Raw genomic sequence first — 25,843 nt, forward strand, 5'->3', positions numbered from 1 at the left:
ACTTTTGACTTACAGATTTTAATACCCTGAACTGTGTTTCATAATGTGTTTTTACTGACAACGCACATATTTAGACACTATGATCTCTATGTTACATGTTTTTCACTGACCAATTACAAAATCAGAATCCCTGACTTATGTTTTCTTGCACTGATTGTTTTTGTGTTGTTTTTTTTTGCTGGCCACCGTTAAAAAATTTCAAAAATCCTGATCTCCGTTCTGCAGTGCCTTTAGCTGGCCATTGTTACAAGTAATAATATATTGAAACTTAGCTGTTAAAGTCGTGTCACATTTCGACATTTTCATTCTCCTGACTTAGTCGCTAAGAAAAGCAGCAGAACAATTTCTATATTTTATTTGCTGTTCATATAACTAGGTCAGTATCAAAATCACTACATTGCCGAATTCCGGTCTTCTGTAGAAGGTATAGTCACGTGGAAGAAAACGTATGCACTTCAACCTTTCATATAGACAACCGAGTTGACTGAATCAATACTGTTATCGTATAACGACTTACACTTATTTAATATGCACCTTCTTATTGTAAATGGAAAGCCACACAGGTTCGCTCACTCTACTTTCAAATTCTGCATAATAACTCATATTTAAATATATATTCTGTTAACAGACGTGTCATTAGTATGAAAAACAAACATTGAAGTGTTCACAACTTCATTCGTATGGTTTTAAAGCCTGCTTTTCGAGGGATCGGAACTTTCAACCATATAAATGAAATATCTCATTTAAGCTGTATTATTTCACCTTATAAAATTTCTGTAGCTTTGAAGCAAAAAAGTAAGGGTTAAGAATATAACCTTCACTTGAAGGATGTTACATGCATCACATCACCACAAACAAGGGAACATAACATCTTCTTTTAAAAGACATAACTAATTGTTGCAAACAATCGTTTATCGTAACTGACGATCCTCAGGTTAAGCCTAATGTTAGGCTTATCATAGAGAGTTGAAATATTTTTGTTTTATTCTAGTGAAACCACCTACGACACGATTAGAAATTTCACTATTTCTATTTTCGTTTTTTAACATGCACTAATTTAAATCTCTAGACAGGTACACTTTTCAGTGAGCTAAGTTTTCAAACACTACTTTTATGATATTCTCTTGAATAATATGTAAGTAGAGCTACACTTTCCGCTGCGTTAAAGTTCCAAAAGTTAGAGTTTTTATTTGGTATTAAATTAAACAGTGAAAACTTACGCATAATATTTGTATAGATTTAAATCTCCAGAAAGTTACAGATTTTATCGTATATTAAACGAAATGGGCCAGAAAAAAGACTAAACCTGATACTTTACAGAGATTTATATCTATAGAAAGCTATGCCTGTTATCATATGCTGAATTACATCTCTAGAAAACTACGCCTGTTATCTTATGCTGAATTAAATCTCCAGAAAGCTGAGCCTGTTATCTTATGTTGAATTAAATCTCCAGAACAGCTATGCCTGTTATTTTATTCTGAATTAAATCTCCAGAAAGCTATGCCTGTTATCTTATGTTGAATTAAATCTCCAGGAAGCTACGTCTTTTATTTTATGTTGAATTAAATAACCAGAAAGCTATCTATGCCTGTTACGTTGTATTCAACTCAGTTTCCAGAAATTACACCTATTACCTTGCAAAGAACTAAATCTACACATAGGGTTGGCTGTTACCTCATAGTTAAATAGACCTGAAGAAAGTCATGCCTATTACGAACTAAATCTCTAATAAGTTACTCTAATATTGAACTAAATCTTATCACCAAGTCCAGTAAATATCCCGAAATGTCGTATGGTGGAATTATTGTTGCAGTGAGCCAACGAGTAACACAAATAAAAAGAAAACGTTATAAACCTCTTACGGCTTTCAAAGTTACGAGCAAGATTCTATGAATAGGAAGTAGCTAACAGTAATGAACGTAGAGATTACACGTCACGAATTAGAAGTAACTCAACCTGTAAGTTTCATTGTTGCTAATAACAAGTTACAAAGTATTTCAATAATGGTATTTAACGGTTTGAATAGCATGTTATAAATAGCAAGTAACTATTTAGTGTTATAAATAACGCATTAAAAACTAAGAACTACGTCGTCGTACGACAAACAGATCATAAACTATGAAGTAATTCGTGATGATAAAGTCATTACTTTGAAGTAAGTTTCTCTAGTCCTTCAATGTTCCAAATATTACGTTGTAAACAACAAAACTAAGAAGTATCGGTAGCTACGAAGTGTCTTCCGTGTGGTCTTCAATGTTGTAAATAATGCATTAGAAACTCTGAAATAGTTCTTCTCGTATAATTCAATGCTAAAAATAACGTGTTAAAACCTACAAAGTCTATCTGAACTAAATTGGTTTTTATTGGCCAGTCTCTAGCGTGTAGTAAACAAATACATATGATATTTAATTTGTACTTTCAATCTCTGAATGAAGAACCTCGCCTAGCATCCTCGAATTTAACAAATAGACCAACAAATGTATCTCAGGACGGCTGGTGTGGGTATTAACACTTTTACCAGACTGAAGTAGAGAACAACGTTTCGACCTCCTAACGTCATTTTCGGGTTAACAAAGGTGACCTCTGGTTGTTCTCTGCTTTATTTTGGTAAAAGTGTTAATACCCATACAAGCCGTCCTGAAATACATTTTCACTTCAAATGGGCTGCTCGTCATCACATAATAGGCCTATATACAACCTCAAACAGAAAAACAGGCCTATAGTCAGTCAAGAAACTGACCATAAGTCTGATTATTTCGAGAATGACTCTCACCCTGTTTACTTTGAGTGCATCTATAATTCTTTTAATTTATTTTGAAAATAAATAAAGTCTTAACTTTCCAGTTTCACAAGCTACAAAAGCGTATTGTTCTTCATCAGGCAGTCAGTATATTAGTATACTATATAAGGATGGTTCAGATTGTTCAGCAAAATATTATTTTAAATATCTCATCGACAATTCATCAGAACCTTACAATACTGTATATTGTTTCCTTTTATAACAATATCCATGTAATGACTGAGTCACAAGTTCTGATAATGTCTGTAAATATCATAGCAAAAGTTTGGATTTCTGGATTTTTTTTCCAGTTCTTTCTTTATCACATGATAACTTAAAACCAAAAACAAACAACTGTGTCAACCAATTTCACTGAGGTGACATAGTTTCAAACGGAGGATCCGCTTTTATATGTATTATTAATAAATAGTAGTAATTTTTAAAAAACTCACAATTCTAGTTTAAACTATGCTATCATTACCCCTTGAAGTTAGCTTTTTCACAAACATCTGTTGTCCCTTTAGATAGTTTAAGGACAGGTGAAACAGGAATTAGTAGCCAATAATAGATAAGCAATAAATATTACGTTGCAACCTCATTGTATTTAGAACTTTGTTATAAATACAACCTTTCTATGTTTAATGAAACACTGCATTAAAACAACAAACAAACAAGTAAAGAAAACCTTTTGTAAAAAAGGAAGTAAATATATGGATGGCAGATTTCGGTTCTTTAAAAAGAGCGCAAAGGAGACAATAAAGATGGCAATTGAATTATCCCTACATAATAGCATAAGCAAGAAATAACATATAACAATATAATGTAATTATTTAATTGCTATTGAGTTTAATTTATCGTATTTTTAGCTTTTAACATACTACTAAACTGTGTGCTTGTTATGTGTGGATGATACAAACGTCTTCCCTACTATCTTGTTTAGATTGTTTTTTGAAGGATTGATGTTAGCCATCCATTCAATTACTTGATTTTTGAAAAGTGTTCTTCACGTGTTGTATAATACAACACCACCTACTGGATAGCTTTGCATATACGTCGGTGGTTTGAGTGGCATTACGTCACAGTGAGTTTGAAATAAACCTGCCCTTGCTGATTCTATGCAAGTTTCTAATGAGAAGAATGGTTTATGGTCGATATGCTGTTCCATTGTTATTACAAAGTGGAATATTTTTATGTGTGTGTATGTTTTCTTATAGCAAAGACATATTAGGCTCTCTGTTGAGTCTACCGAGGGGAATTGAACCCCTTATTTTAGCATTATAAATCTGTAGCCTTACCGCTACACCAGTGGTGGACAAGTGTAAGAATAGGTTCACCAAAAAGTAAGGAAACAAGGTAAGAATGAGTAAAATATGATAAAACTTTATTTGTAGAACCTCACAAGAGGGTGTTTATAACATCCGGTCCATGCCTACTTCGTTTATTATTTTATATCCTGTATATAATAAACGAGATGAACTGAACTTATAGAACTTCGTTTGTTTGTTTATTTATAATTAAGCACAATGCTACACAATAGGCTATCTCTGCTCTGTTCAACCTGTGGTGTGAGTCCGCAGACATACCGCTGTGTCACTGGTGGGCAGAGCTTAGTTATGCTTACTATACAATGACTGTAGTTTCTGTGTATCGAATTATTGGATATAATACATGTACTATAAAGTGTGTTTATACGACACCAAAAGAATCAGTTATTCATGTATACCCATAATTTGTATGTATATAAGAATCGGGTATTCATGTATACCCATAATTTGTATGTATATAAGAATCAGGTATTCATGTGTACCCATAATTTGTATGTATATAAGAATCAGGTATTCATGTGTACCCATAATTTGTATGTATATAAGAATCGGGTATTCATGTGTACCCATAATTTGTATGTATATAAGAATCAGGTATTCATGTGTACCCATAATTTGTATGTGTATAAGAATCAGGTATTCATGTGTACCCATAATTTGTATGTGTATAAGAATCAGGTATTCATGTGTACCCATAATTTTTATGTATATAAGAATCATGTATTCATGTGTACCCATAATTTGTATGTATATAAGAATCGGGTATTCATGTGTACCCATAATTTGTATGTATATAAGAATCAGGTATTCATGTGTACCCATAATTTGTATGTATATAAGAATCGGGTATTCATGTGTACCCATAATTTGTATGTATATAAGAATCAGGTATTCATGTGTACCCATAATTTGTATGTATATAAAAATCGGGTATTCATGTGTACCCATAATTTGTATGTATATAAAAATCGGGTATTCATGTGTACCCATAATTTGTATGTATATAAGAATCGGGTATTCATGTGTACCCATAATTTGTATGTATATAAGAATCAGGTATTCATGTGTACCCATAATTTGTATATATATAAGAATCGGGTATTCATGTGTACCCATAATTTGTATGTATATAAGAATCAGGTATTCATGTGTACCCATAATTTGTGTGTATATAAGAATCGGGTATTCATGTGTACCCATAATTTGTATGTATATAAGAATCAGGTATTCATGTGTACCCATAATTTGTATATATATAAGAATCGGGTATTCATGTGTACCCATAATTTGTATGTATATAAGAATCAGGTATTCATGTGTACCCATAATTTGTATGTATATAAGAATCGGGTATTCATGTGTACCCATAATTTGTATGTATATAAGAATCGGGTATTCATGTGTACCCATAATTTGTATGTATATATAAGAATCGGGTATTCATGCGTACCCATAATTTGTATGTATATATAAGAATCGGGTATTCATGTGTACCCATAATTTGTATGTATATAAGAATCGGGTATTCACGTGTACCCATAATTTGTATGTATATATAAGAATCGGGTATTCATGCGTACCCATAATTTGTATGTATATATAAGAATCGGGTATTCATGTGTACCCATAATTTGTATGTATTATCATTGTTCACAACTTGTCCTTCTTGTTTTTGTAGTTGCATAACAAGACGACAGGGTGTCGAACTTTAGAGATATAGGTGGATTAAAATAGATAAAAAACTCCTAAGAGATTTCTATGTACTGACGTCATGGATTTGTTACTGTCTAATCAAAATGGGGAAAATAGTAGGCATACTTTTGTATGTGCTCATAAAGTGTATGATGTCACAAACAGAGAAAAACTATACAAGCACTGAAGGATGTTGGATACGACCCCTTTTGAGGTTGTACAGAGACATTTTTATTACACTATGTCTATTCTTACCTTGTTTTCTCACTTTCTGTTGCACCTATTACTATACTTGCAACTTTATTAATATTTTTCCCACTTGTATATGCATTTTTTCATACAAGGTGTCGTGATCTCTTGCATCGGTCATTCACCCCTGCTGATATCTTCCATGTATATTATCAGTGTGGGAGTGCACCATAATGTCACTCTACGCATTAAGTGATTCATTAATACAAACCTTATTTAATGTACAATACGTCTTATAAATCCTTACAAAAAAATATAGCTTGTCTTCTAACCCAGATAGTGAAGTTTCTCTCTAGCCTCACCCTACGTTGGTGTGCCCCACACAACTCACAATTTCCAAATCTTGTCACACTACAACGCAGACCTAGAACACCACACCCCCTCCATCATTTTAACTTGACCACACCTACTCAGTACACGGAATAAGCAAATGAACGTATGAATTTTAAAATTGCGTCATTAATCAAGCTGACGTATGTCAAATAGCTTTTCTTTCTGGCAAACATTAAATAAACAAATATGAACTTGTCTGTGAGTTTTCTGTGTCGCGAGTAGCTTTTGAAATGTCGAAGAAAATCTTTACAAACTACACTAGAGCTGAAATTAACCAATATTTAACTATATATTGAAGAGTTAAGTGTTAATAATGCCTCCTTCATGCTAAGGCCCCGGCATGGCCAGGTGGTTAAGGCACTCGAATCATAACCTAAGGGTCGCGGGTTCGAATCCTCGTCACACCAAACATACTCACCCTTTCAGCCGTTGGGGAGTTACGATGTGACGGTCAATCCCATTTTTCGTTGGTAAAAGAGTAGTCCAAGAGTTGGCGGTGGGTGCTGTTGACTTAATGCCCTCTCTCTAGTCTTACACTGCTAAATTAGGGACGGCTAGCACAGATAGCCCTCGTGTAGCTTTGCGTGAAATTCAAAACAAAACAAACACAAACCTTCATGCTGGACATTGTGGCTAACGTGTCTCGATGGTTCCTAGCTCGACTGCTGTTACCAAAAAGTTGCTTCCGCAGTTTATAGGGTGATGGTGGTTGTATCATAAGATTATTATATTATAATTTCAGAATGTTGACTAAAGTCAGACACATTAGTCGGGCTTATGTCATGGTTTCGAGGGGGCTGTAGGTGACCCATAAATTGAAATGAAGAGTACAATAAGGTACCAAAAATGCGGGAAAATTGTATATGAAAATTTTGAGAAAAGCGTTATCATGGCTTGGTGATGAATTGTGAGAAGTTAACCAAATTAGATAAACATCATCCAACAAAATAAATGAAGTGTGAATGTGTAGTAACATGAAAATGTGTAAAAGAACTCCTTTTTTGCAAACGATGTGTGATCTACGTAAACTTGGAGAGTCTGATTAAATAACAGATATCAGGTGATAACAACTGTTATTAGAACTGACTTTCTTTCTCACTGTACAGAATTTCCGAACTGGAGTACTGTTCAGTAGCTTTTTCATGAGCTTCTGGAAGTTCAATATTGCCATACGAGTCATTTTCAACCTTTTATAAACACTCACATCAGGAAATTGCGCTAGAACCACGACCGTGAAGTGTCTTAGGGCGAAGCGGCATGTGTTATCGTTTCGCGAAAAATTGTCAGTATAATTAGTACACAGCTTCAGTGCTGACAGTTTAGTTACTTGAAAATCATTTATAGAGTTGCTAACGAAAAATACCATTAATGGAAAAAAAAAACCAACAAAAATAAAGATAAATATCTAGTTGTAAAGTTTGATATTACTTCTAAAACTACTAATTGTAACCTTGAGGAGTATTATATTAAAGTTTCTGAAGAAAAACTTTTACATATCATATACCTGACAGCAAGTAAGACGTTAAAGCTAAAATTGACAACAGCGACTATTAATAGAGCCTTCAGTGGCACAGCGGTATATCTGCGGACTCACACCACTAGAAACCGGGTTTCGATACGCGTGGTGGACAGAGCGCAGATCGCTCATTGTGTTTCTTTTTGCTCAATTCCAAACAAATAAAGAAAATATTAACGGAATCCACCTCGAAGAAAAGTCTAGTTATTAGCGGAATCCACTTCGAAGAAAAGTCTAGTTATTAGCGGTTTGTCTGGGTTGTAGTAGTCTCAGATCACTTAGTTATTAGCGGTTTGCCTAGGTTGTAGTAGTCTCAGATCACTTAGTTATTAGCGGTTTGTCTGGGTTGTAGTAGTCTCAGATCACTTAGTTATTAGCGGTTTGTCTGGGTTGTAGTAGTCTCAAAAAAACAAGATTTCAGTTTTCAAATACAGCGTCATAATTTATAAACATATATATCGATATAGAACGTAATGATTAGCAGTCAGTTATAGATTTCAATGCATTATAGATACGATTATTATTATTCATAACTTAGAGACTCTAATGTTATTATAGCACTAATCACTATATAACTAATCACAACATAGAAATTATAATGTCAGTACAGAAAATTAAGATTAAACTTAACCTGGAAACTCCAATGTTAATACAGAACATGAATATTAGTCTTAAAATAGAAACTCCAATGTTAATACAGGACGTGAAGATTAGTCTTAACACAGAAACTCTAATGTTAATACAGAACATGAAGATTAGTCTTAACACAGAAACTCCAACATTAATACAGGACGTGAAGATTAGTCTTAACATAGAAACTTCAATGTTAATATACAGAACGTGAAGATTAGTCTTAACATAGAAACTCTAATGTTAATACAGGACGTGAAGATTAGTCTTAACATAGAAACTCCAATGTTAATATACAGAACGTGAAGATTAGTCTTAACATAGAAACTCTAATGTTAATACAGAACATGAAGATTAGTCTTAACATAGAAACTCCAATGTTAATATACAGAACGTGAAGATTAGTCTTAACATAGAAACTCCAATGTTAATATACAGAACGTGAAGATTAGTCTTAACATAGAAACTCCAATGTTAATATACAGAACGTGAAGATTAGTCTTAACATAGAAACTCCAATGTTAATATACAGAACGTGAAGATTAGTTTTAACATAGAAACTCCAATGTTAATATACAGAACGTGAAGATTAGTCTTAACATAGAAACTCCAATGTTAATATACAGAACGTGAAGATTAGTCTTAACATAGAAACTCCAATGTTAATATACAGAACGTGAAGATTAGTTTTAACATAGAAACTCCAATGTTAATATACAGAACGTGAAGATTAGTCTTAACATAGAAACTCCAATGTTAATATACAGAACGTGAAGATTAGTCTTAACATAGAAACTCTAATGTTAATACAGAACATGAAGATTAGTCTTAACATAGAAACTCCAATGTTAATATACAGAACGTGAAGATTAGTCTTAACATAGAAACTCCAATGTTAATACAGGACGTGAAGATTAGTCTTAACATAGAAACTCCAATGTTAATACAGAACATGAAGATTAGTCTTAACATAGAAACTCCAATGTTAATATACAGAACGTGAAGATTAGTCTTAACATAGAAACTCCAATGTTAATACAGGACGTGAAGATTAGTCTTAACATAGAAACTCCAATGTTAATACAGAACATGAAGATTAGTCTTAACATAGAAACTCTAATGTTAATATACAGAACGTGAAGATTAGTCTTAACATAGAAACTCCAATGTTAATATACAGAACGTGAAGATTAGTCTTAACATAGAAACTCCAATGTTAATATACAGAACGTGAAGATTAGTCTTAACATAGAAACTCCAATGTTAATATACAGAACGTGAAGATTAGTTTTAACATAGAAACTCCAATGTTAATATACAGAACGTGAAGATTAGTTTTAACATAGAAACTCCAATGTTAATATACAGAACGTGAAGATTAGTCTTAACATAGAAACTCCAATGTTAATATACAGAACGTGAAGATTAGTTTTAACATAGAAACTCTAATGTTAATATACAGAACGTGAAGATTAGTCTTAACATAGAAACTCCAATGTTAATATACAGAACGTGAAGATTAGTCTTAACATAGAAACTCCAATGTTAATACAGGACGTGAAGATTAGTCTTAACATAGAAACTCCAATGTTAATACAGAACATGAAGATTAGTCTTAACATAGAAACTCCAATGTTAATATACAGAACGTGAAGATTAGTCTTAACATAGAAACTCCAATGTTAATACAGGACGTGAAGATTAGTCTTAACATAGAAACTCCAATGTTAATACAGAACATGAAGATTAGTCTTAACATAGAAACTCCAATGTTAATATACAGAACGTGAAGATTAGTCTTAACATAGAAACTCCAATGTTAATATACAGAACGTGAAGATTAGTCTTAACATAGAAACTCCAATGTTAGTATAGAACGAGCATATTCCTTATAATTTATAGAAACTCCAATGTTAATATACAGAACGTGAAGATTAGTCTTAACATAGAAACTCCAATGTTAGTATAGAACGAGCATATTCCTTATAATTTATAGAACCTATTGTTAATTTACAACAAAGGTAGTAGTCATAACCTGGAGATATTAATGTTAATATAAAAATGTACATATTATTTATAACTAATAGTTTCTAATTTTAGAAAAGAACGCAATTATTAATAATAGCCTAGAAAATCTAATTTTAATAGAGAACATACAGATCATTCATAGCCTAACAACTGCAATTAATTAAGAGAATAACGATTAGCCATAACCTAAAGATGTCGCTGCTAATATAGGGATTATTATGAGTCATATATTTGTCACCACTAAAATATTGGAAAGTTGAAGATGTAGAACAGAACACACTGTGAAACGAAATAGAATAAACTACTTTAGTCAATAGTTTTGACCAACTCAATTTTTGTTTAGTAAACAGCACATTTTTCCATTGAAAGTGTGAAGTGTTCTTATTGTTACATTCTGATATTATTCGAAACAAACCTTTTGAAAAGTTTACAACACGCAGAGTACAGTGAGCGTAAACAGGCTTTAATGAAATCAAACGAGGTGGGCCCGGCATGGCCAGGTGGTTAAGGCACTCGACTCGTAATCCAAAGGTTGCGGGTTCGAATCCCCGTCACACGAAACATACTTGGCTCGTCCTTTCAGCGGCGTGGGCGTTATAATGTGACAGTTAATCCCAATATTCGTTGGTAAAAGAGTAGCCCAAGAGTTGGCGGTGGGTAGTGATGACTAGCTGCCTTACTTCTAGTCTTACACTGCTAAATTAGGGACGGCTAGCGCAAATAGCCCTCGAGTAGCTTTGCGCGAAATTTAAGAACAAAACAAACAATCAGACGAGTTGTAATGAGAACAAACAACGGAAGTACAGACTGTAGTAAACCAAGCAAACTTTGATGAGAACAAATTGTCCATGGTGAAAGTAAACAAACTGTAGCGAGAACAAGCGGATTTTAAAGTCGTTGGATAAACTGCAGTGAGAAATGCAGGACACAAGAAAAACAAGTATACTTTTGTTAAAACAAAGAGTTTTTACTTGAAGTACATTGACTGTAATGAAAACAATTAAGCAGTGGTGAGTTGAAGCAGAATATAGTGACAGTAGACACACTGTAGTAAAAATAGCAGAGTGCAAAGTAAACATACACATTTTACTGAGAACAAATTGTCTTTAGTGAAAACAGATTGACTGTAATGAAAACAAACAATTTGTAATTAGTACAACTAACTTTAGTAACGATTAACACTTTGTAATGGAAACAGTAGAAAAACAGATGTTAATGAACGCAAAAATACTGTAGTGAAAAAAGCAGATTTTAGCGACATTAGACAAACAGTAGCCAAAACGTAAACAGATGTTGGTAAACGTAAAAAGACAAGTGAAAACAAGCAGACCGGTGAGAACAAAAGGACTTTAGGGGGGTATTGACAGGTTGCAATGAGGACTGGCATATAATACTAATAAGAAGTACAAGAGAAAGAATACGTTATTGAGAACAAGCAGAATGTAATGGACGTTGAATTTCGCGCAAAGCTGCACGAGATCTGTGCTAGCCGTCCCTAATTTAGCAATGTAAGACTAGAGGAAAGGCAGCTAGTCATCACCACCCACTGCCAAATCTTAGGCTACTCTTCTACCAACGAAGATTGACCGTCACATTATAACGCTCCCACCGCTGAAAGGGCAACCATGTTTGGTTTGACGAGGATTCGATCCTGCAACCTACGGATTACGAGTCGAGTGTTTTAACCATCTGGCCATGCCGAGCCAGACACATTGAACTACAAACAACCAATGTGTGATGATTGTAATAAATACAAAGAGAAAAACAAATTTTAAAACATGTATATAAGAAAGCCATGTTGGGCTATCTGCTGAGTTCACCGGCGAGAATCGAACTTTTTATTTAAGCGTTGTAAGTCTGTAAACTTACCGCTCTCACACCGGAGGGGGAGGCAACCTTAGAAAAATTAGATAGATGAGTCAAGTAGAGACTCATAGACCCGAAAATGGCCAGGTGGTTAAGACGCTCAACTCGTAATCTAAGGGTCGCGGCTTCGAATCTCCGTCACACCGAACATGCTTGCTCTTTTAGCTGTTGTGGCGTTATAATGTTACGGTCAATCCCACTATTCGTTGGTAAAAGAGTAACCCAAGAGTTGGCGGTGGGTGGAGATGACTAGCTGCCTACCCTCTAGTCTTACCCTGCTAAATTTGGGACGGCTAGCGCAGATAGCCCTCGTGCAGCTTTGCGCAAAATTCAAAACAAACAAACATTGTTTTTTTTTTAATTCTTGAGATGAAATTAAATTGAGCATGTACATTATTTCCAGTTAGGAGACGCAGTACCTTAGCTGTCATGATGTCTACAATATTATATACATTATAAATGCCATCACATATTTTTTTTAGCCAGTTCGTAACTTGATCGCGACAGTGAGCGCTAAAATTAAGACTGGGAAAGCCAGCGCTTAGTCTGATCGTGATATTAATTGCTCTGGATATAAAAGACTAGACTGTCAGTAAGTAAGTGGTCAAGAATTTGTGTGCATCAGATAATTTTAGTCTGGGATCATTTTCTAACATCTTACATCGAAGAATTGCGTTCAATCTAACGATCATTTTCTAACATCTTACATCGAAGAATTGCGTTCAATCTAACGATCATTTTCTAACATCTTACATCGAAGAATTGCGTTCAATCTAACAGAATCTTTCATGTGTGTGTTGTTGTTTTTTGTTTTTTTTTGCTCTTTTTCAGCCAAAGATGTTCTAGGGTTTCGAGCTACTCAGATGAATAAAACTGACCAAGCGATCGCGTGTTTCAACTTCACTGTTGGAAATCCAGAGAGAATGGAGTTTTATTCACCTCGTTTTCCTAAGAGATATCCAAATAACACAGAATGCATCAAGCAAATAGAAGGTGAGCTTCGAGTCAAAGAATATTTACCAAAACAGTATAAACACATATGAGCCAGTTTATACAGAAATACCTGTCTATTTGTACTAAACACGAAGACCAAAGGTAACTATGTTAGGGGTCAATATTGATCAGAGAGGTTGAAAATAAATACATCAGTTATTGATCGGGAAAGTCAAACATAAATATAGCGACAGTTAGTAGCGACTAATAAATTATTTTATAAAAATTTTGATAACTATCACTAACCAGAAAGAGCATGGATCTATAATGACAACCATCATTGAAGAGGAAGGGGTAAAGTTAATATACCAACGACACATTTTGGACAAGAAAGTCTAAAGTAAATACATCAGCGACAAATTCTGAACAGTAAGGTCTATATTAAATGTACTAGCGGCCAATATTGGACAGAAAGTTTTTACATAAATCCACTGACAACGATTGAGCTTGACCTTTGTTCTCTCATATAGAGGGCGCAGAACCTTAATTATCATGATATTCTGCAATATTAAGTGAATGATAAATGTAACCCCGTGATTTTTTAGCCAGTTCTTGACTTCGCCATGACAGCAACCATTCAAAGTATAATTTAATTATGCACTTTGTAACTTGATCATAACAACAATTGTCAAGGGTATGATCAGGGAAGTCTGTTCTTGATTTGATCGTGACAGTAATTATTCCCTTATAATCATCATATCATAAATTGTCAAGAATGTCATGGGGACAATATAGTACGACATTCACTTTTGATTTTTATTAAACATTAGTCAAAGGGTTGACGGTGCTTGCCAGCCTTCCTTCATGTATATCACTTCCAAATTAGGAATGGCTACTGCAGGTAGCCTTCGAGTAGGTTTGTGCAAAAATCAAAAACGCAAACAAAAAAGGAATTTAAATATCCAACAGGTAGTGAATACTACGAAAAGAAATGTGAGTAATGGCTGGACTCATACTATGTTTACAGGTAAATCTAACTTAATTTATTGTTTCACAAGTGCTGACCAAAAACACTTCAACGTGTTCAAATTTAAATCTAAATGAATAGTTAAAATTATCCGTGGAAAATTAAATTTTTTAAACTGTAGCATGCTACTATACCAAACGTTTTCTTTTATTACCTTTGAACAGTTTTAGTCATGAAGTTTGGAGTGTTGAAAAATTGGTAAAGTTTTCTGAATATGTTCTTAACATTACTTCAATACAACACCTAACACCTTCGTAGCTCCTCTACTTTGTACCAAACTTCTATCTAGCAGGTGTCAAAATGGAGACACAATGATGGTTGTAAAATTACTTATATTAAAATATTAGGTTAGCACCGGTTCTGTATTAGATTTCTTTTAGTTATTAGTGTGGAAATCTAAAACTCACCTCTCCGTCATTGCTTACCTATCAGACCTAGGCTCTATTTTATATTGGAGTAGATGTGTCTGGATTCTATAATAGCTGCGTAACACCCCAATGACAACCTTATATGGTGCAAGTAAATTTAGAACAAGCACGAGATCTGAAGATGCCTATGCTAACCAGGCCGTTCTCACGTGGTAGAAATTCTCTTATACAGGCAGGATACACGTGGGTAGACGTGCGAATATACACCTGTCGCTTGACCATTGTGGTCATCTTGACACCTTTAGGACAGAGAATCTTTATTACCATTTTCTTAAAAAGTTAATTCACACTTTTGATTCCATTTTCTGACCATTTGCAGTTTATTTGACCCTGTATTTACTGATCTTGACTTTGAGCACATAACATTAAACCTTTAGCCTTTCTGGTTATACTGTTTTCAACCAGCTGGTTGTGGATCATTCTTTTAAAGTTGCAAATTAAACCTTAATCGCTGCAACAAGTCATAGAGAGAGATTAAAAATTCAGAAACTCCAGACAACAAAATGATCCTCTTTTTGTGATTTATCAAACTTTTCAACTTGTATATTATGGGCAGATGGTAACAACCAAGATAGCTTGACAAAGTTAATTGTTCCAGAAAACAGAGTTACAGATTGTAAGATGATTGAATCATCAAACTATAGTCAGATTGAAGTACTTTCGCTGTGCAAGTGGTAAAAGAATAGACTACAACGTATGCCTTAATATTTTCATGGAACTTATTGCTGAAACAGTATATATATATATATGGGTAAGACATTAGACAGATCGTGAATTTATACCATTACCACTCGTACGTGGCAACAATTCCACAGTTTAGCTTAGTTTTTATTCCTTGAAAATCGTACAACAATACACAAAACCCCACATAATCCAAAGTAACAGTATTCGAGTGATTTCCATTTTTACTTTGATTAATATTTCTGCTAAAAATGTTTTTGTTTTTGTTTTGTGTTGCAGCTGAGCTCTGGTGTATATATGTATATTCATAATAAAGAACTCTATAGTTTTGTATATACTGTTTTAAGCTATTTATTTTAGTAAGATTTTAAGGTCTTTATTTTGTATATTCATTTCATGTCATAAGGTAGGTTTTTTTCTATTTTTATTTAAAAGGTTTCTTATTACTCTGATTTCTTGATTAATAATTCCCTTCTAAAGGGGACATTTATTTTTTATATCATTAGTAAGCTTTTCTTTATCTAAAGACACTTTTTCATAGTTTTCTGGAAATATACTAAAAGGTTCGTTTTTGTATTTGTTGTATTTTGTGGTTAAAGAGTGTTTTGCATTACATAAAACTATTATTAACTATCCCTCATAAAAATGGTATATCAGCCATGTTAGTTGTACTTTTATTTCTGTTGTGTTTTCAATTTCGTTTGTGCTTCTACAATGTTAATTGCATTGTTAACATTGCTATTACATTTTGACAAGAGCTTTTGTCCGATGAGTAAGTTTTTAAAGACTTTTAAACTTCAAACTAGAATCGACATAAATTTTAAAGAGAGATTGAAAATCTAGCCTTATTTGATTTTTCTTTAACTTATATCATTGTCACGCTATTAATTGTTCACGGAGGTGGATTAGCCATCAAAGACATCAAACGTCACCCATCGGAAAATATTACTGTGGTATGATATACGTTCTTCCCTGAGATAAGTTTTAAACACAGAAAAGTCATGAAAAGCGTTATTCATGACTGCACCTGTTTATAAAGTTATTTAAACGACGTTTCGAGTTGCGACAACAGATCTTGATCGGAGCTTGGTGCAAGAAGCTCAAAACTTTATCCAAAAAGTTTGTTGAATGGACACAGTACATTCAGAACGCCGCTCAAGAACGAACTATTTTACATATAACAACACTGGTCATTTCTCGTTGTAAATACGACGGTGCCTTGTTAGCCTTGCCTCCCGTAATAACTGATTAACTAACGGCCCTTAGTCACGTGAGTACGGCGAGAACTTAGAGAAAAAGAGTTGTTTCTGTTACTGTGCTTTCAACAGCTTTTATTTTGAGAAGCACAATCGCTGGGAAGCACTTGCATTATACGCGAAGAAATAATTAATTAATTAATAATTAATTTCTAGACAGATCTTCACTATTTCAGGTTTTATTATTTTCGAGTGTCGTCTTCTGGTGTTCAAAGATGGTCTTTGAATTTCACCCTTTTTATTTAAAGTGTTTTTATTTTCGCTTCCTAGTTTCAGCTTAACTTCATATTTGAATTGTTGAAAGCTCTCTGAAAGTATCAGAACAGTTCTTTGTTCTGCAATAAATCAATGCTTGGTTTTTACACCGTTTCGTTTTAGATAGTTAGCGGAAGTTTGGTTTACACCGTTTCGTTTTACATAGTTAGCGGAAGTTTGGTTTTACACCGTTTCGTTTTAGACAGTCGGCAGAAGTTTGGTTTTACACCGTTTCGTTTTAGACAATTAGCGGAAGTTTGGTTTACACCGTTTCGTTTTAGACAGTTAGCGGAGGTTTGGGTTTCACACCGTTTCGTTTTAGACAGTTAGCGGAAGTTTTGTTTTACACAGTTATCGGAAGTTTGGTTTTACACCGTTTCGTTTTAGGCAGTCAGCGGAAGTTATAGATACAGAGTCGTTATCCTGACATAGAGGTTTAAAGTGTTTAATTTAAAGTACATTTTGTTCCGTCTAAAGTTTAACTTCGAATACGATTGTTATGTTTAACGTTTTTATTTGTCGTTCACTTATACTTCGTAGTTTCGTTTTCGTTTGTTTTGAATTTCGCGCAAAGCTACTCGAGGGCTATTTTCGCTAGCGGTCCCTAATGTAGCAGTGTAAGGCTAGTGAGAAGGCAGCTAGTCATCACCACCCATCGCCAACTCTTAAGCTACTCTTTTACCAACGAATAGTGGGATTGACCGTCACATTATAACGCCCCGCGACTGAAAAGGTTAACATATTTGGTGTGACAGGGATTCGAACCCGCGACCTTCGGATTAGATACGAGTGCCTTAAACTCCTGACCATGTTAGGTCATACGGACAGAAATAAATCAACCATCTTTCTGTAATAAAGTGTTCTTTATTTTTGCAGACTCTAACCAGTTTCTCCCTGGAAAATAATGCAACTAATGATACCATATTTCTAAAGATTACCCAGTGGTTTAAGTTTATGCCTTGGTTTCAATCTGTTTTTGTTCAATATTTTTCATTTTTTAGCACATTGATTCCTTTCAAATTCTGCCGTAAGGAAAATAAAACACAAATTTATATATTTCTAACAAAATTGCCTTTATTAATTAATTGCATTTTACACATTTAAGAGAAAATGTGAAAACATAAGAATGAAAAACATTAAAAATTGGCTGACATTCTTATGTTTTTTCTCTCTCTTCATGATTTATTCTTGAAAATTGTCCCAAGGTGGCACAACGGTAAGTCTGCCGACTTACAACGCTAGAAACCAGGTTTTCTTACTCGCAGTTAGCAGAGTACAGATAGCTCATTGTGCAGCCTAGTACTTGATAGCAATATAACAATATTAAATATTAATTTTGGCCCGGCATGGCCAGGTGGTTAAGGCACTCGACTCGTAATGTAAGAGTCCCGGGTTCTAATCCCAATCACACCAAACATGCTCGCCCTTTTAGCTGTGGGGGTGTTATAATATGATAGTTAATCCCATTATTATTTGGTAAAAGAGTAGTCCAAGAGTTGGCGATGGGTGGTGATGACTAATTGCCTTCCCTCTATCTTACCCTGTTAAATTTGAGATGGCTAACGCAGATAGCCCTCGTGCAGCATTGTGCAAAATTCAATCCAAACCAAACATTAATTTCAGTCAAACTCTCACGACGTAGAGGGATTTTTTATGTTTCATTTACTATTTCGTTACTGGCAAAGCAGTTTAGATCAATGTAATGTTTTAATGGATCAGTACCCCAAAAGTTGTGAAGGATTTCAGTGATAATATAAATTTATGTAGCTTGAAGTTTAGACACTAACAACGAACTTATTAATTATGGAGCCATTTTTTTAACTCACAGAAATCTTTCTTTTGCTTTTAGCCTAAAGCTGAAACACATTTTACATCCAGTTGTATGTGGTATGACATAATTACTTAAAATGATACTTCATAATAATGCCAAACTCAATAATTCGTTAAACTTTGTCCTTTCTTCCTTCGGGAATAAATCTTTACCCATACAAAGATGACCAATCATCCAAAAATCCAAAACTTTTCAAGTTTCTGAATTCCGGACTAATGGCTTTTTTTCCCCCCCCTTTTCCACTTTATGTGATTTCCAAGACATTTTATAAGAAGAAATATTAATTTATGATTTTATTTTATATTTCATAACTAGCTCCTTATGGATATTACATAGAACTTGACTTTAGAGACAGCTTCCATCTCGAAGAGGCCAGCAACTGTGACTATGACTATTTAATAATCCGAGACGGTCCCTATGGATATTCTGATCTGCTTGGACGCTACTGCGGCGCCGCCTTTCCACCACTCACTCGATCTTCTGATAGCCATCTTTGGTTGAAGTTCTCATCTGATGATAGTATAGAATACAGCGGTTTTAGAGCTGTATATCAATTTATCTCGATAGAAAGTAAGTCATGGTGCTAGTGTTAGGCTTAGCTAGTTTAACCACGAAGAATGTCGTTTGATTGAAATTGTTTTTCTAAAATATTCCTCCGCTCTATGGATATAGACGGGAGAAAATCTCTTGAGAACAGTGAGCTTGTTTCCTGTAGTTTGGCTTAATGTTGTTGTTTTTTTATCTTTACAAAACAACCAGTAAGCTATGACATACTTCATTTTATTGGTCATTTCGGAAATTAACTTCAAATCTAATTCCCCGTGCGTTGAATAACACTCGGTTTGTACTTATGTCGCCATGCCTTTGAGACATCCTTATAACATCAACCTGAATGTTTGTAACGTATTGCAAAATACTGATCTACTGGGTGAACCAAAACATTTGATTTTACCAGATTATATAGTGATTACTATCGTTCAAAATTTGCATTTCGCCAGATTTGACATTTCATATGAGATCAGTGATTTTCAGTCTAAGAAATACTTTAAATGATTTAATATACGTTTTTATTTTCTTTCTGGAAACACGGAATGGAATTGCTAAGAATTCAGTGTCTCAATTCTACAATTAATAGCCATCCGAAATAATTACCTTTGCAGCGCTGTGATGGATTAGAATTAGTGGAGGAAAAATGTTATTATTAGTAAATAATTTAAAGAGGAATGTGGTTCGTTGTAATATCGTAGTTTTGAGTGACCTAAAGATATTTTACCATTTCAATAACTTTCCAAATGACTTTCTTTTACAGATTTTCACCGACCACCTGTAGAAGGTAAGTTACGCTTCGGAAATGAGTTTAGTTTCTTAACAAGATTGTTGCAAGATTAATATGTCTGTTTATGATATTCCATATAATCTTACTAAATGCTCTTATAGATGTAGTATTGTTTTATATCCACTGATACATTACAATAACAATGTTTTATCTGGTGTTTTCTACCAACTAAAATATATCTCGACATTTCCCCATACAAAAGAATAAGAGAAAAATAACTTACTTAAAGTTTGAAAATATTAATACAGATAATATCATACTAAACAAAAGAAACAAAAAGAGATTTAATTTATCTTTAAGGCCCAGCATGGCCAAGTGGTAAGAAAGCTCGACTCATAATCTCGGGGTCTCGAGTTTAAATCTCCGTCACACAAAACATGTTTGCCCTTTCAGCCATGGGGGCGTTATAATGTGTCGGTCAATCCCACTATTCATGGTAAAAGAGTAGCCCAAGAGTTGGCGATGGATGGTGATGACTAGTTGCCTTCCCTCTAGTGTTACACTGCTAAATTAGAGAGGGCTAGCGCAGATAGCTCTCGTGTAAGTTTACGTAAAATTCAGAAGCAAACAAACAAAAATTATCTTTATAGTCTCGGTAGTAGCGAGTTAGTATGTTTTCACATATTATAGAGGATCCAAACTTATTTTTCTAGTTTATAAAGATTCACACAACCAAATAATGTACCTGGTTTCTAATGGTTCACACAGTCACGTGTTTTGTCTAATTTGTAATGTTTAACACAGCGATCTGTTGATCTCAGTTGTAATGCTTCACATAGTCAAGTGTCCTAGCTGGTTTGTAATGCTTCACATAGTCGAGTGTCCTAGCTGGTTTGTAATGCTTCACATAGTTGAGTGTCCTAGCTGGTTTGTAATGCTTCACAAAGTCAAGTGTCCTAGCTGGTTTGTAATGCTTCACATAGTCGAGTGTCCTAGCTGGTTTGTAATGCTTCACATAGTCAAGTGTCATAGCTGGTTTGTAATGTTTCACATAGTCGAGTGTCCTAGCTGGTTTGTAATGCTTCACATAGTCGAGTGTCCTAGCTGGTTTGTAATACTTCACATAGTCGAGTGTCCTAGCTGATTTGTAATGCTTCACATAGTCGAGTGTCCTAGTTGGTTTGTAATGCTTCACACAGTCGAGTGTCCTAGCTGGTTTGTAATGCTTCACATAGTCAAGTGTCCTAGCTGGTTTGTAATGCTTCACACAGTCATGTACTGTATATGGTTTGTAACGTTTCACATAATTAAGTGTTGTACCTGTTTTCAATGCTTCACCCATTCAAGTGTTATACCTGTCTGGTGAAACGTCACAAAGTGAAGTGTTGCATCTAACTTATAAAAACTCACACAGTCAAGCGTTATAAGCATTTTAAGAACTGATACAATAAAATAACGTCTTAACGAAACGTGTTTACCTCATGCATTTAAGAATTTGTATGAAAAATATGCAACAGAAGTTTTACTCTAGTGAGAGCTTTAATCACAATCACATTAGAAGAGCTAGAGCTAAGCCTAACATCTAATCTAACACATGTTCTCAGTAAATAAAGTATATCACGATTTTGTGAAATGCATCAAGGAAATTCTGCTGAAGAGATTCTCTAAAATTCAGAGCGAGAACATTCGAAGGAACATTGTTTAATTCTCTTACACTGGTCATGTACCAAACTGAAATTATACAGTTAGTTTTCTCTTGTTTTGTTTTTTTCTCAGCTTCTGTTATCTATCTCTTACCTTGCCATTTAGCGGAAAATATAAGATTTCAATTATATTTCTATGGATTGACTTTGCTGTATTTAAGTGACAACTTCAAATTCGTCCTTCTATCTTCGTAACATATAGGTATTTATTTTCATAAGTAAATACAAATAAAAAACGTAGATGTATTCATTAATTACTTAACTCATTCTAAGGTGAGTGGTGACTTTTTTTGTTGTTGTTGTTGGACAAGTTTGTAATATTAAATCTTGTATTTCTCTTGACGTCAGGTGATATTTCTTTGTAAGTATGTCGTACAATTTGTTCAAAAAAGCCTCAATCGATCCTATTTATAAATCTTCGACTTGAAAGAAAATGTGTTTGGAATGCACCGGAATCCTAAGAAATTTATCAAAGTAAAATATATCAAATGATAAGAAATGATGCATGGATTGTTTTCCAACAAACTTTAGTAAAAAAAAATTAATATATTTAGTTTATAGGAATGTTATTACAGGAAAGAAAATAATAAAAAAAAGCAACTAGTTCGAATATGGAGACGAAAACAATGTATAGTTATAAAAATGTTTTGGAATAATTTAGATGAATTGGATGTAGAAAGATCCTGAAATAAAATATATGTTTTCAAAATTGTCTTGGGCGTTTTATTAAATTATATATTTTTTAATCTCACAGAGTGCATTTTCTACAAGAATGGATCAGATGGGTTCATCAGTAATCAAGACATAACTCCAAAAATGTTCAACTATTCTTTAAATTGGAATGTTTCTTTGGACTGTACGTGGATTATTGAAGTGTATCCAAAATGGAAGGTAAGTGTTTCTCTAAATTGTACCTAAGTCACTTACATGGTTCTAAGCTAGAAGCTAAAATTTTCTTTAGATTGAATTTTAGTCATTGAGATGTATCTAAACTGAGTAGTAAACGTTACTTTACATTCTATCTGATGTATTTACATCTATCTGAACTCGATGCTAAACGTTTGTTTACATTCCATCTGAGTGATTAAGGTGTATCTAAGTTGGAATCTTCATCACAAAGTATCCAAACAGGAATGTAAACGTCTCTTTACATTATACCTCGGTCGTTGAAATCTACTTCAACGGATTTAGTCTTATACATTTATTTTAATACCTATGTTTATTTCAATTTAATGCATGTGACGTATATTGCTGAACAAGTCACGCCTGTTCTCTAAATTTGTAAAGGATTATCGAGAGCAAGAATCAACAATATGTGGTCTACGAAAACACTAACGTGTCTTCGAACATTGTTGAACGTTCGAGAATCTCGCGTGAGTGGTATAAAAGCTAGCTGAGAGACAGTAATAGAATATTTTTTGGCTAGCTTCAGTCAGTACACTATATATATTAGCCTCAGTTAACACCTGTTAATTAAAACTGCAGAATTTTGAACATTAAAAGCATTCAACTTCAGTGAATTAACTTCGGACGTTGGTATTTTACAAGGACATTAAATATCTTCGCTAGTGAAAAGTAAGCCTTTAAGCGGTATGAGACCAGCCAAGAAAAGACAATGCAAACTTAAGCGAAATGTAACAATATCAACTCAGAACTAATTTGAACCTGGATCGTCGATAAAATATCCAGCTCTAGACCAGAAGACTTAGTATAGTTTGTAAGTTTGTAAAACTCTTATAAATACATTAATATTTATAATAAGTATTTGTAACAACCGTTGGTATAGATTGTATAGTTGATTGTACGTCAAAATACATTTGTGTTAAGAAAGAAAATTTCATATCAATCGTGTTGGCAAATATCATAAATATGACATATATTAACATTTAATTAACTTCTAAATTAAAATTTCCGGCTGTTTGAAATCGTAATACGGAACGCACGTAACATAATAAATCGATACTTGCCTGAGATTAATTACAATACGTAACAATATCCATACTTGATTAATATAAAGGATTCTCATCATTTGTACATCCGATATATTCAGTTGTACATGCATGTTAGGTAATTAAATATTGAAAGCAGCAAATGCTTATTTTAAAATTTATTAGATTACTAATACATAGGTAAGCACCATCACATTCAATGTCGTGATCAGTGTTAGTGATACATATAAAAACATTTGACGTATGTTGTTTTGATCAGTGATAATAGAATAGGTAAACACTTAAGGCATGTTGTTATGGCTACTGATGATAATAATTAAACACTTGGCCTACAATGATGTCATTATTTTTAATGGTAACTGAGCAATCTAATGTACGTCGTTTGAATCAGTCTTAATTGTATGAGTAAACAGTTTAATTAGCTAAACACGTGTCGTAACTGTTGATTTCATTTCCGATTAGTTTGATTGTTTTTTCTAAATATATATCATTATAATGATAGAGATTCTACAGATATATTTTCTCTTTTGAATTTATACAAAACACAACTCGTATTTCAGAACATTGATACACTAAAACCACAGTTTAAAAAACTGTTTCTTACTAGTTCAAGAAGAAATATTTAATTAAATAAGTAATGTATATAGCTGTTTTCTTATTGGTTCAGACAAGTTTGTTAAAGTGAATAATGTATAAGGCTAATTCCTTATTGGCTCAAATATAAGTTGATTTAACTGGGTAATATAACAAGACGTTTTTCTTTATTGGTTCAAAGATTTATTGAGTTAGGTGATATATAGCGCTGATTTTGTATTAATTTTTAAAAGTTTACTAAACGATGTGAAATAAAGAACAATATTCTTATTGGCTTAAGAAGGATTCATTAAACCAGATAATCTAAAGAATGTCTTTATTATTGATTCAAAGGAAATTTGTCACACTTTATTGGATTGGTCAACTTATCCATATAACTATTGATTTCTTGACAGTAAATTAGTAATATTAAAGTTTAATAATGTTATACCTGTTGGTTATAATATAAAAAAGCTGCTTCAATACTTTCTGTACTACGGTATTGTTTAGTCCAACCTTCTACAGTGTAGATCCATAATCCCAATGTCATGATATAATTTGCTGCAGTCTGCCTCATTCTAACTCTTATCCTATTGGATAGTTCAATCCAATTTGCCTCAGTTTATACCTACGTCCTCAACGACTGACATGTTGCGATATGTCCTCAGACTTGTCTATTGTGTAGTCAACCTGACGAATTGTAGATTTATAACCACAATCATTACCGTTGTATGAAAGTGTTTTCTTCAGCTTGCCGTATCTTAAATAAATATCTCCAATTATTTCTGTATTACTATAACATTTGATCCAGCCTACAGTAATTTTAAACGAATATCTATAGCCGATGTGCATTATTGTTTATTCCTACCAGCTGCAGGTTTGACGAATATTTCCCAAATCCTTACCGTATTAAGGTATTATTCAATTCTTGGAACCCAAAAGAAAGGTGAAACTACACTTCGTGAACGAGAATTATTTCTAAGTTTTTTTAAAATCTGTTATAGTAATATAACTGGAGGTTTGAGTGTCGGTGAGTTTGCTAGTCACGTGCTCCTTGAAATCATAATTGCCTTAATGCGAGTCTTCTTTGAAAGATGGCCCGGCATGGCCAGGTGGTTAAGGCACTCGACTCGTAATCCGAGGGTCGAGGGTTTGAATCTCCGTTTCACCAAACATGCTCGTTTTTTCAGCCGTAAAGACGTTGTAACGTTACGGTCAATCCCTATTTTCGTTGGTAAAAGAGTAGTCCAAGAGTTGGCCATGGGTGGTGATGACTAGCCGCCTTCCCTCTAGTCTTATACTGCTAAATTATGGATGGTTAACGCAGATAGCTCTCGTGTAGCTTTGTGGGAAATTCAAAACAAATCAAATCAATCATTGAAAGATCCGTCAGGTCACAACTGCCTTATAGTAAAAGTTGATATAATATTGTTTTATATCTGCTGGTAGAGGATGACAATATTCTTGATAGAACAGAACTTTAGTTGTGATATGAGGTACATTTGTCACT

The 25,843-nt window shown here is 33.7% G+C and overlaps 1 protein-coding gene across 1 annotated transcript in view; it reads left to right on the top strand.

Moving 5' to 3' along the window:
- The window catches only part of LOC143240803 (neuropilin and tolloid-like protein 2), a 446,248-nt gene extending 422,937 nt beyond the window's left edge, over window positions 1–23,311 (top strand). The window contains exons 4-8 of the mRNA XM_076483897.1: window positions 13,253–13,414; window positions 19,148–19,402; window positions 20,142–20,165; window positions 22,566–22,702; window positions 23,297–23,311. Coding sequence (XP_076340012.1) covers window positions 13,253–13,414; window positions 19,148–19,402; window positions 20,142–20,165; window positions 22,566–22,702; window positions 23,297–23,311 — 593 coding nt within the window. The remainder of the gene's footprint in view (window positions 1–13,252; window positions 13,415–19,147; window positions 19,403–20,141; window positions 20,166–22,565; window positions 22,703–23,296) is intronic.
- The last annotated feature ends 2,532 nt before the right edge of the window (window positions 23,312–25,843 follow it).

The sequence above is a fragment of the Tachypleus tridentatus genome, chromosome 13 (assembly GCF_004210375.1).
Source record: "Tachypleus tridentatus isolate NWPU-2018 chromosome 13, ASM421037v1, whole genome shotgun sequence".
Taxonomy (NCBI): domain Eukaryota; kingdom Metazoa; phylum Arthropoda; class Merostomata; order Xiphosura; family Limulidae; genus Tachypleus; species Tachypleus tridentatus.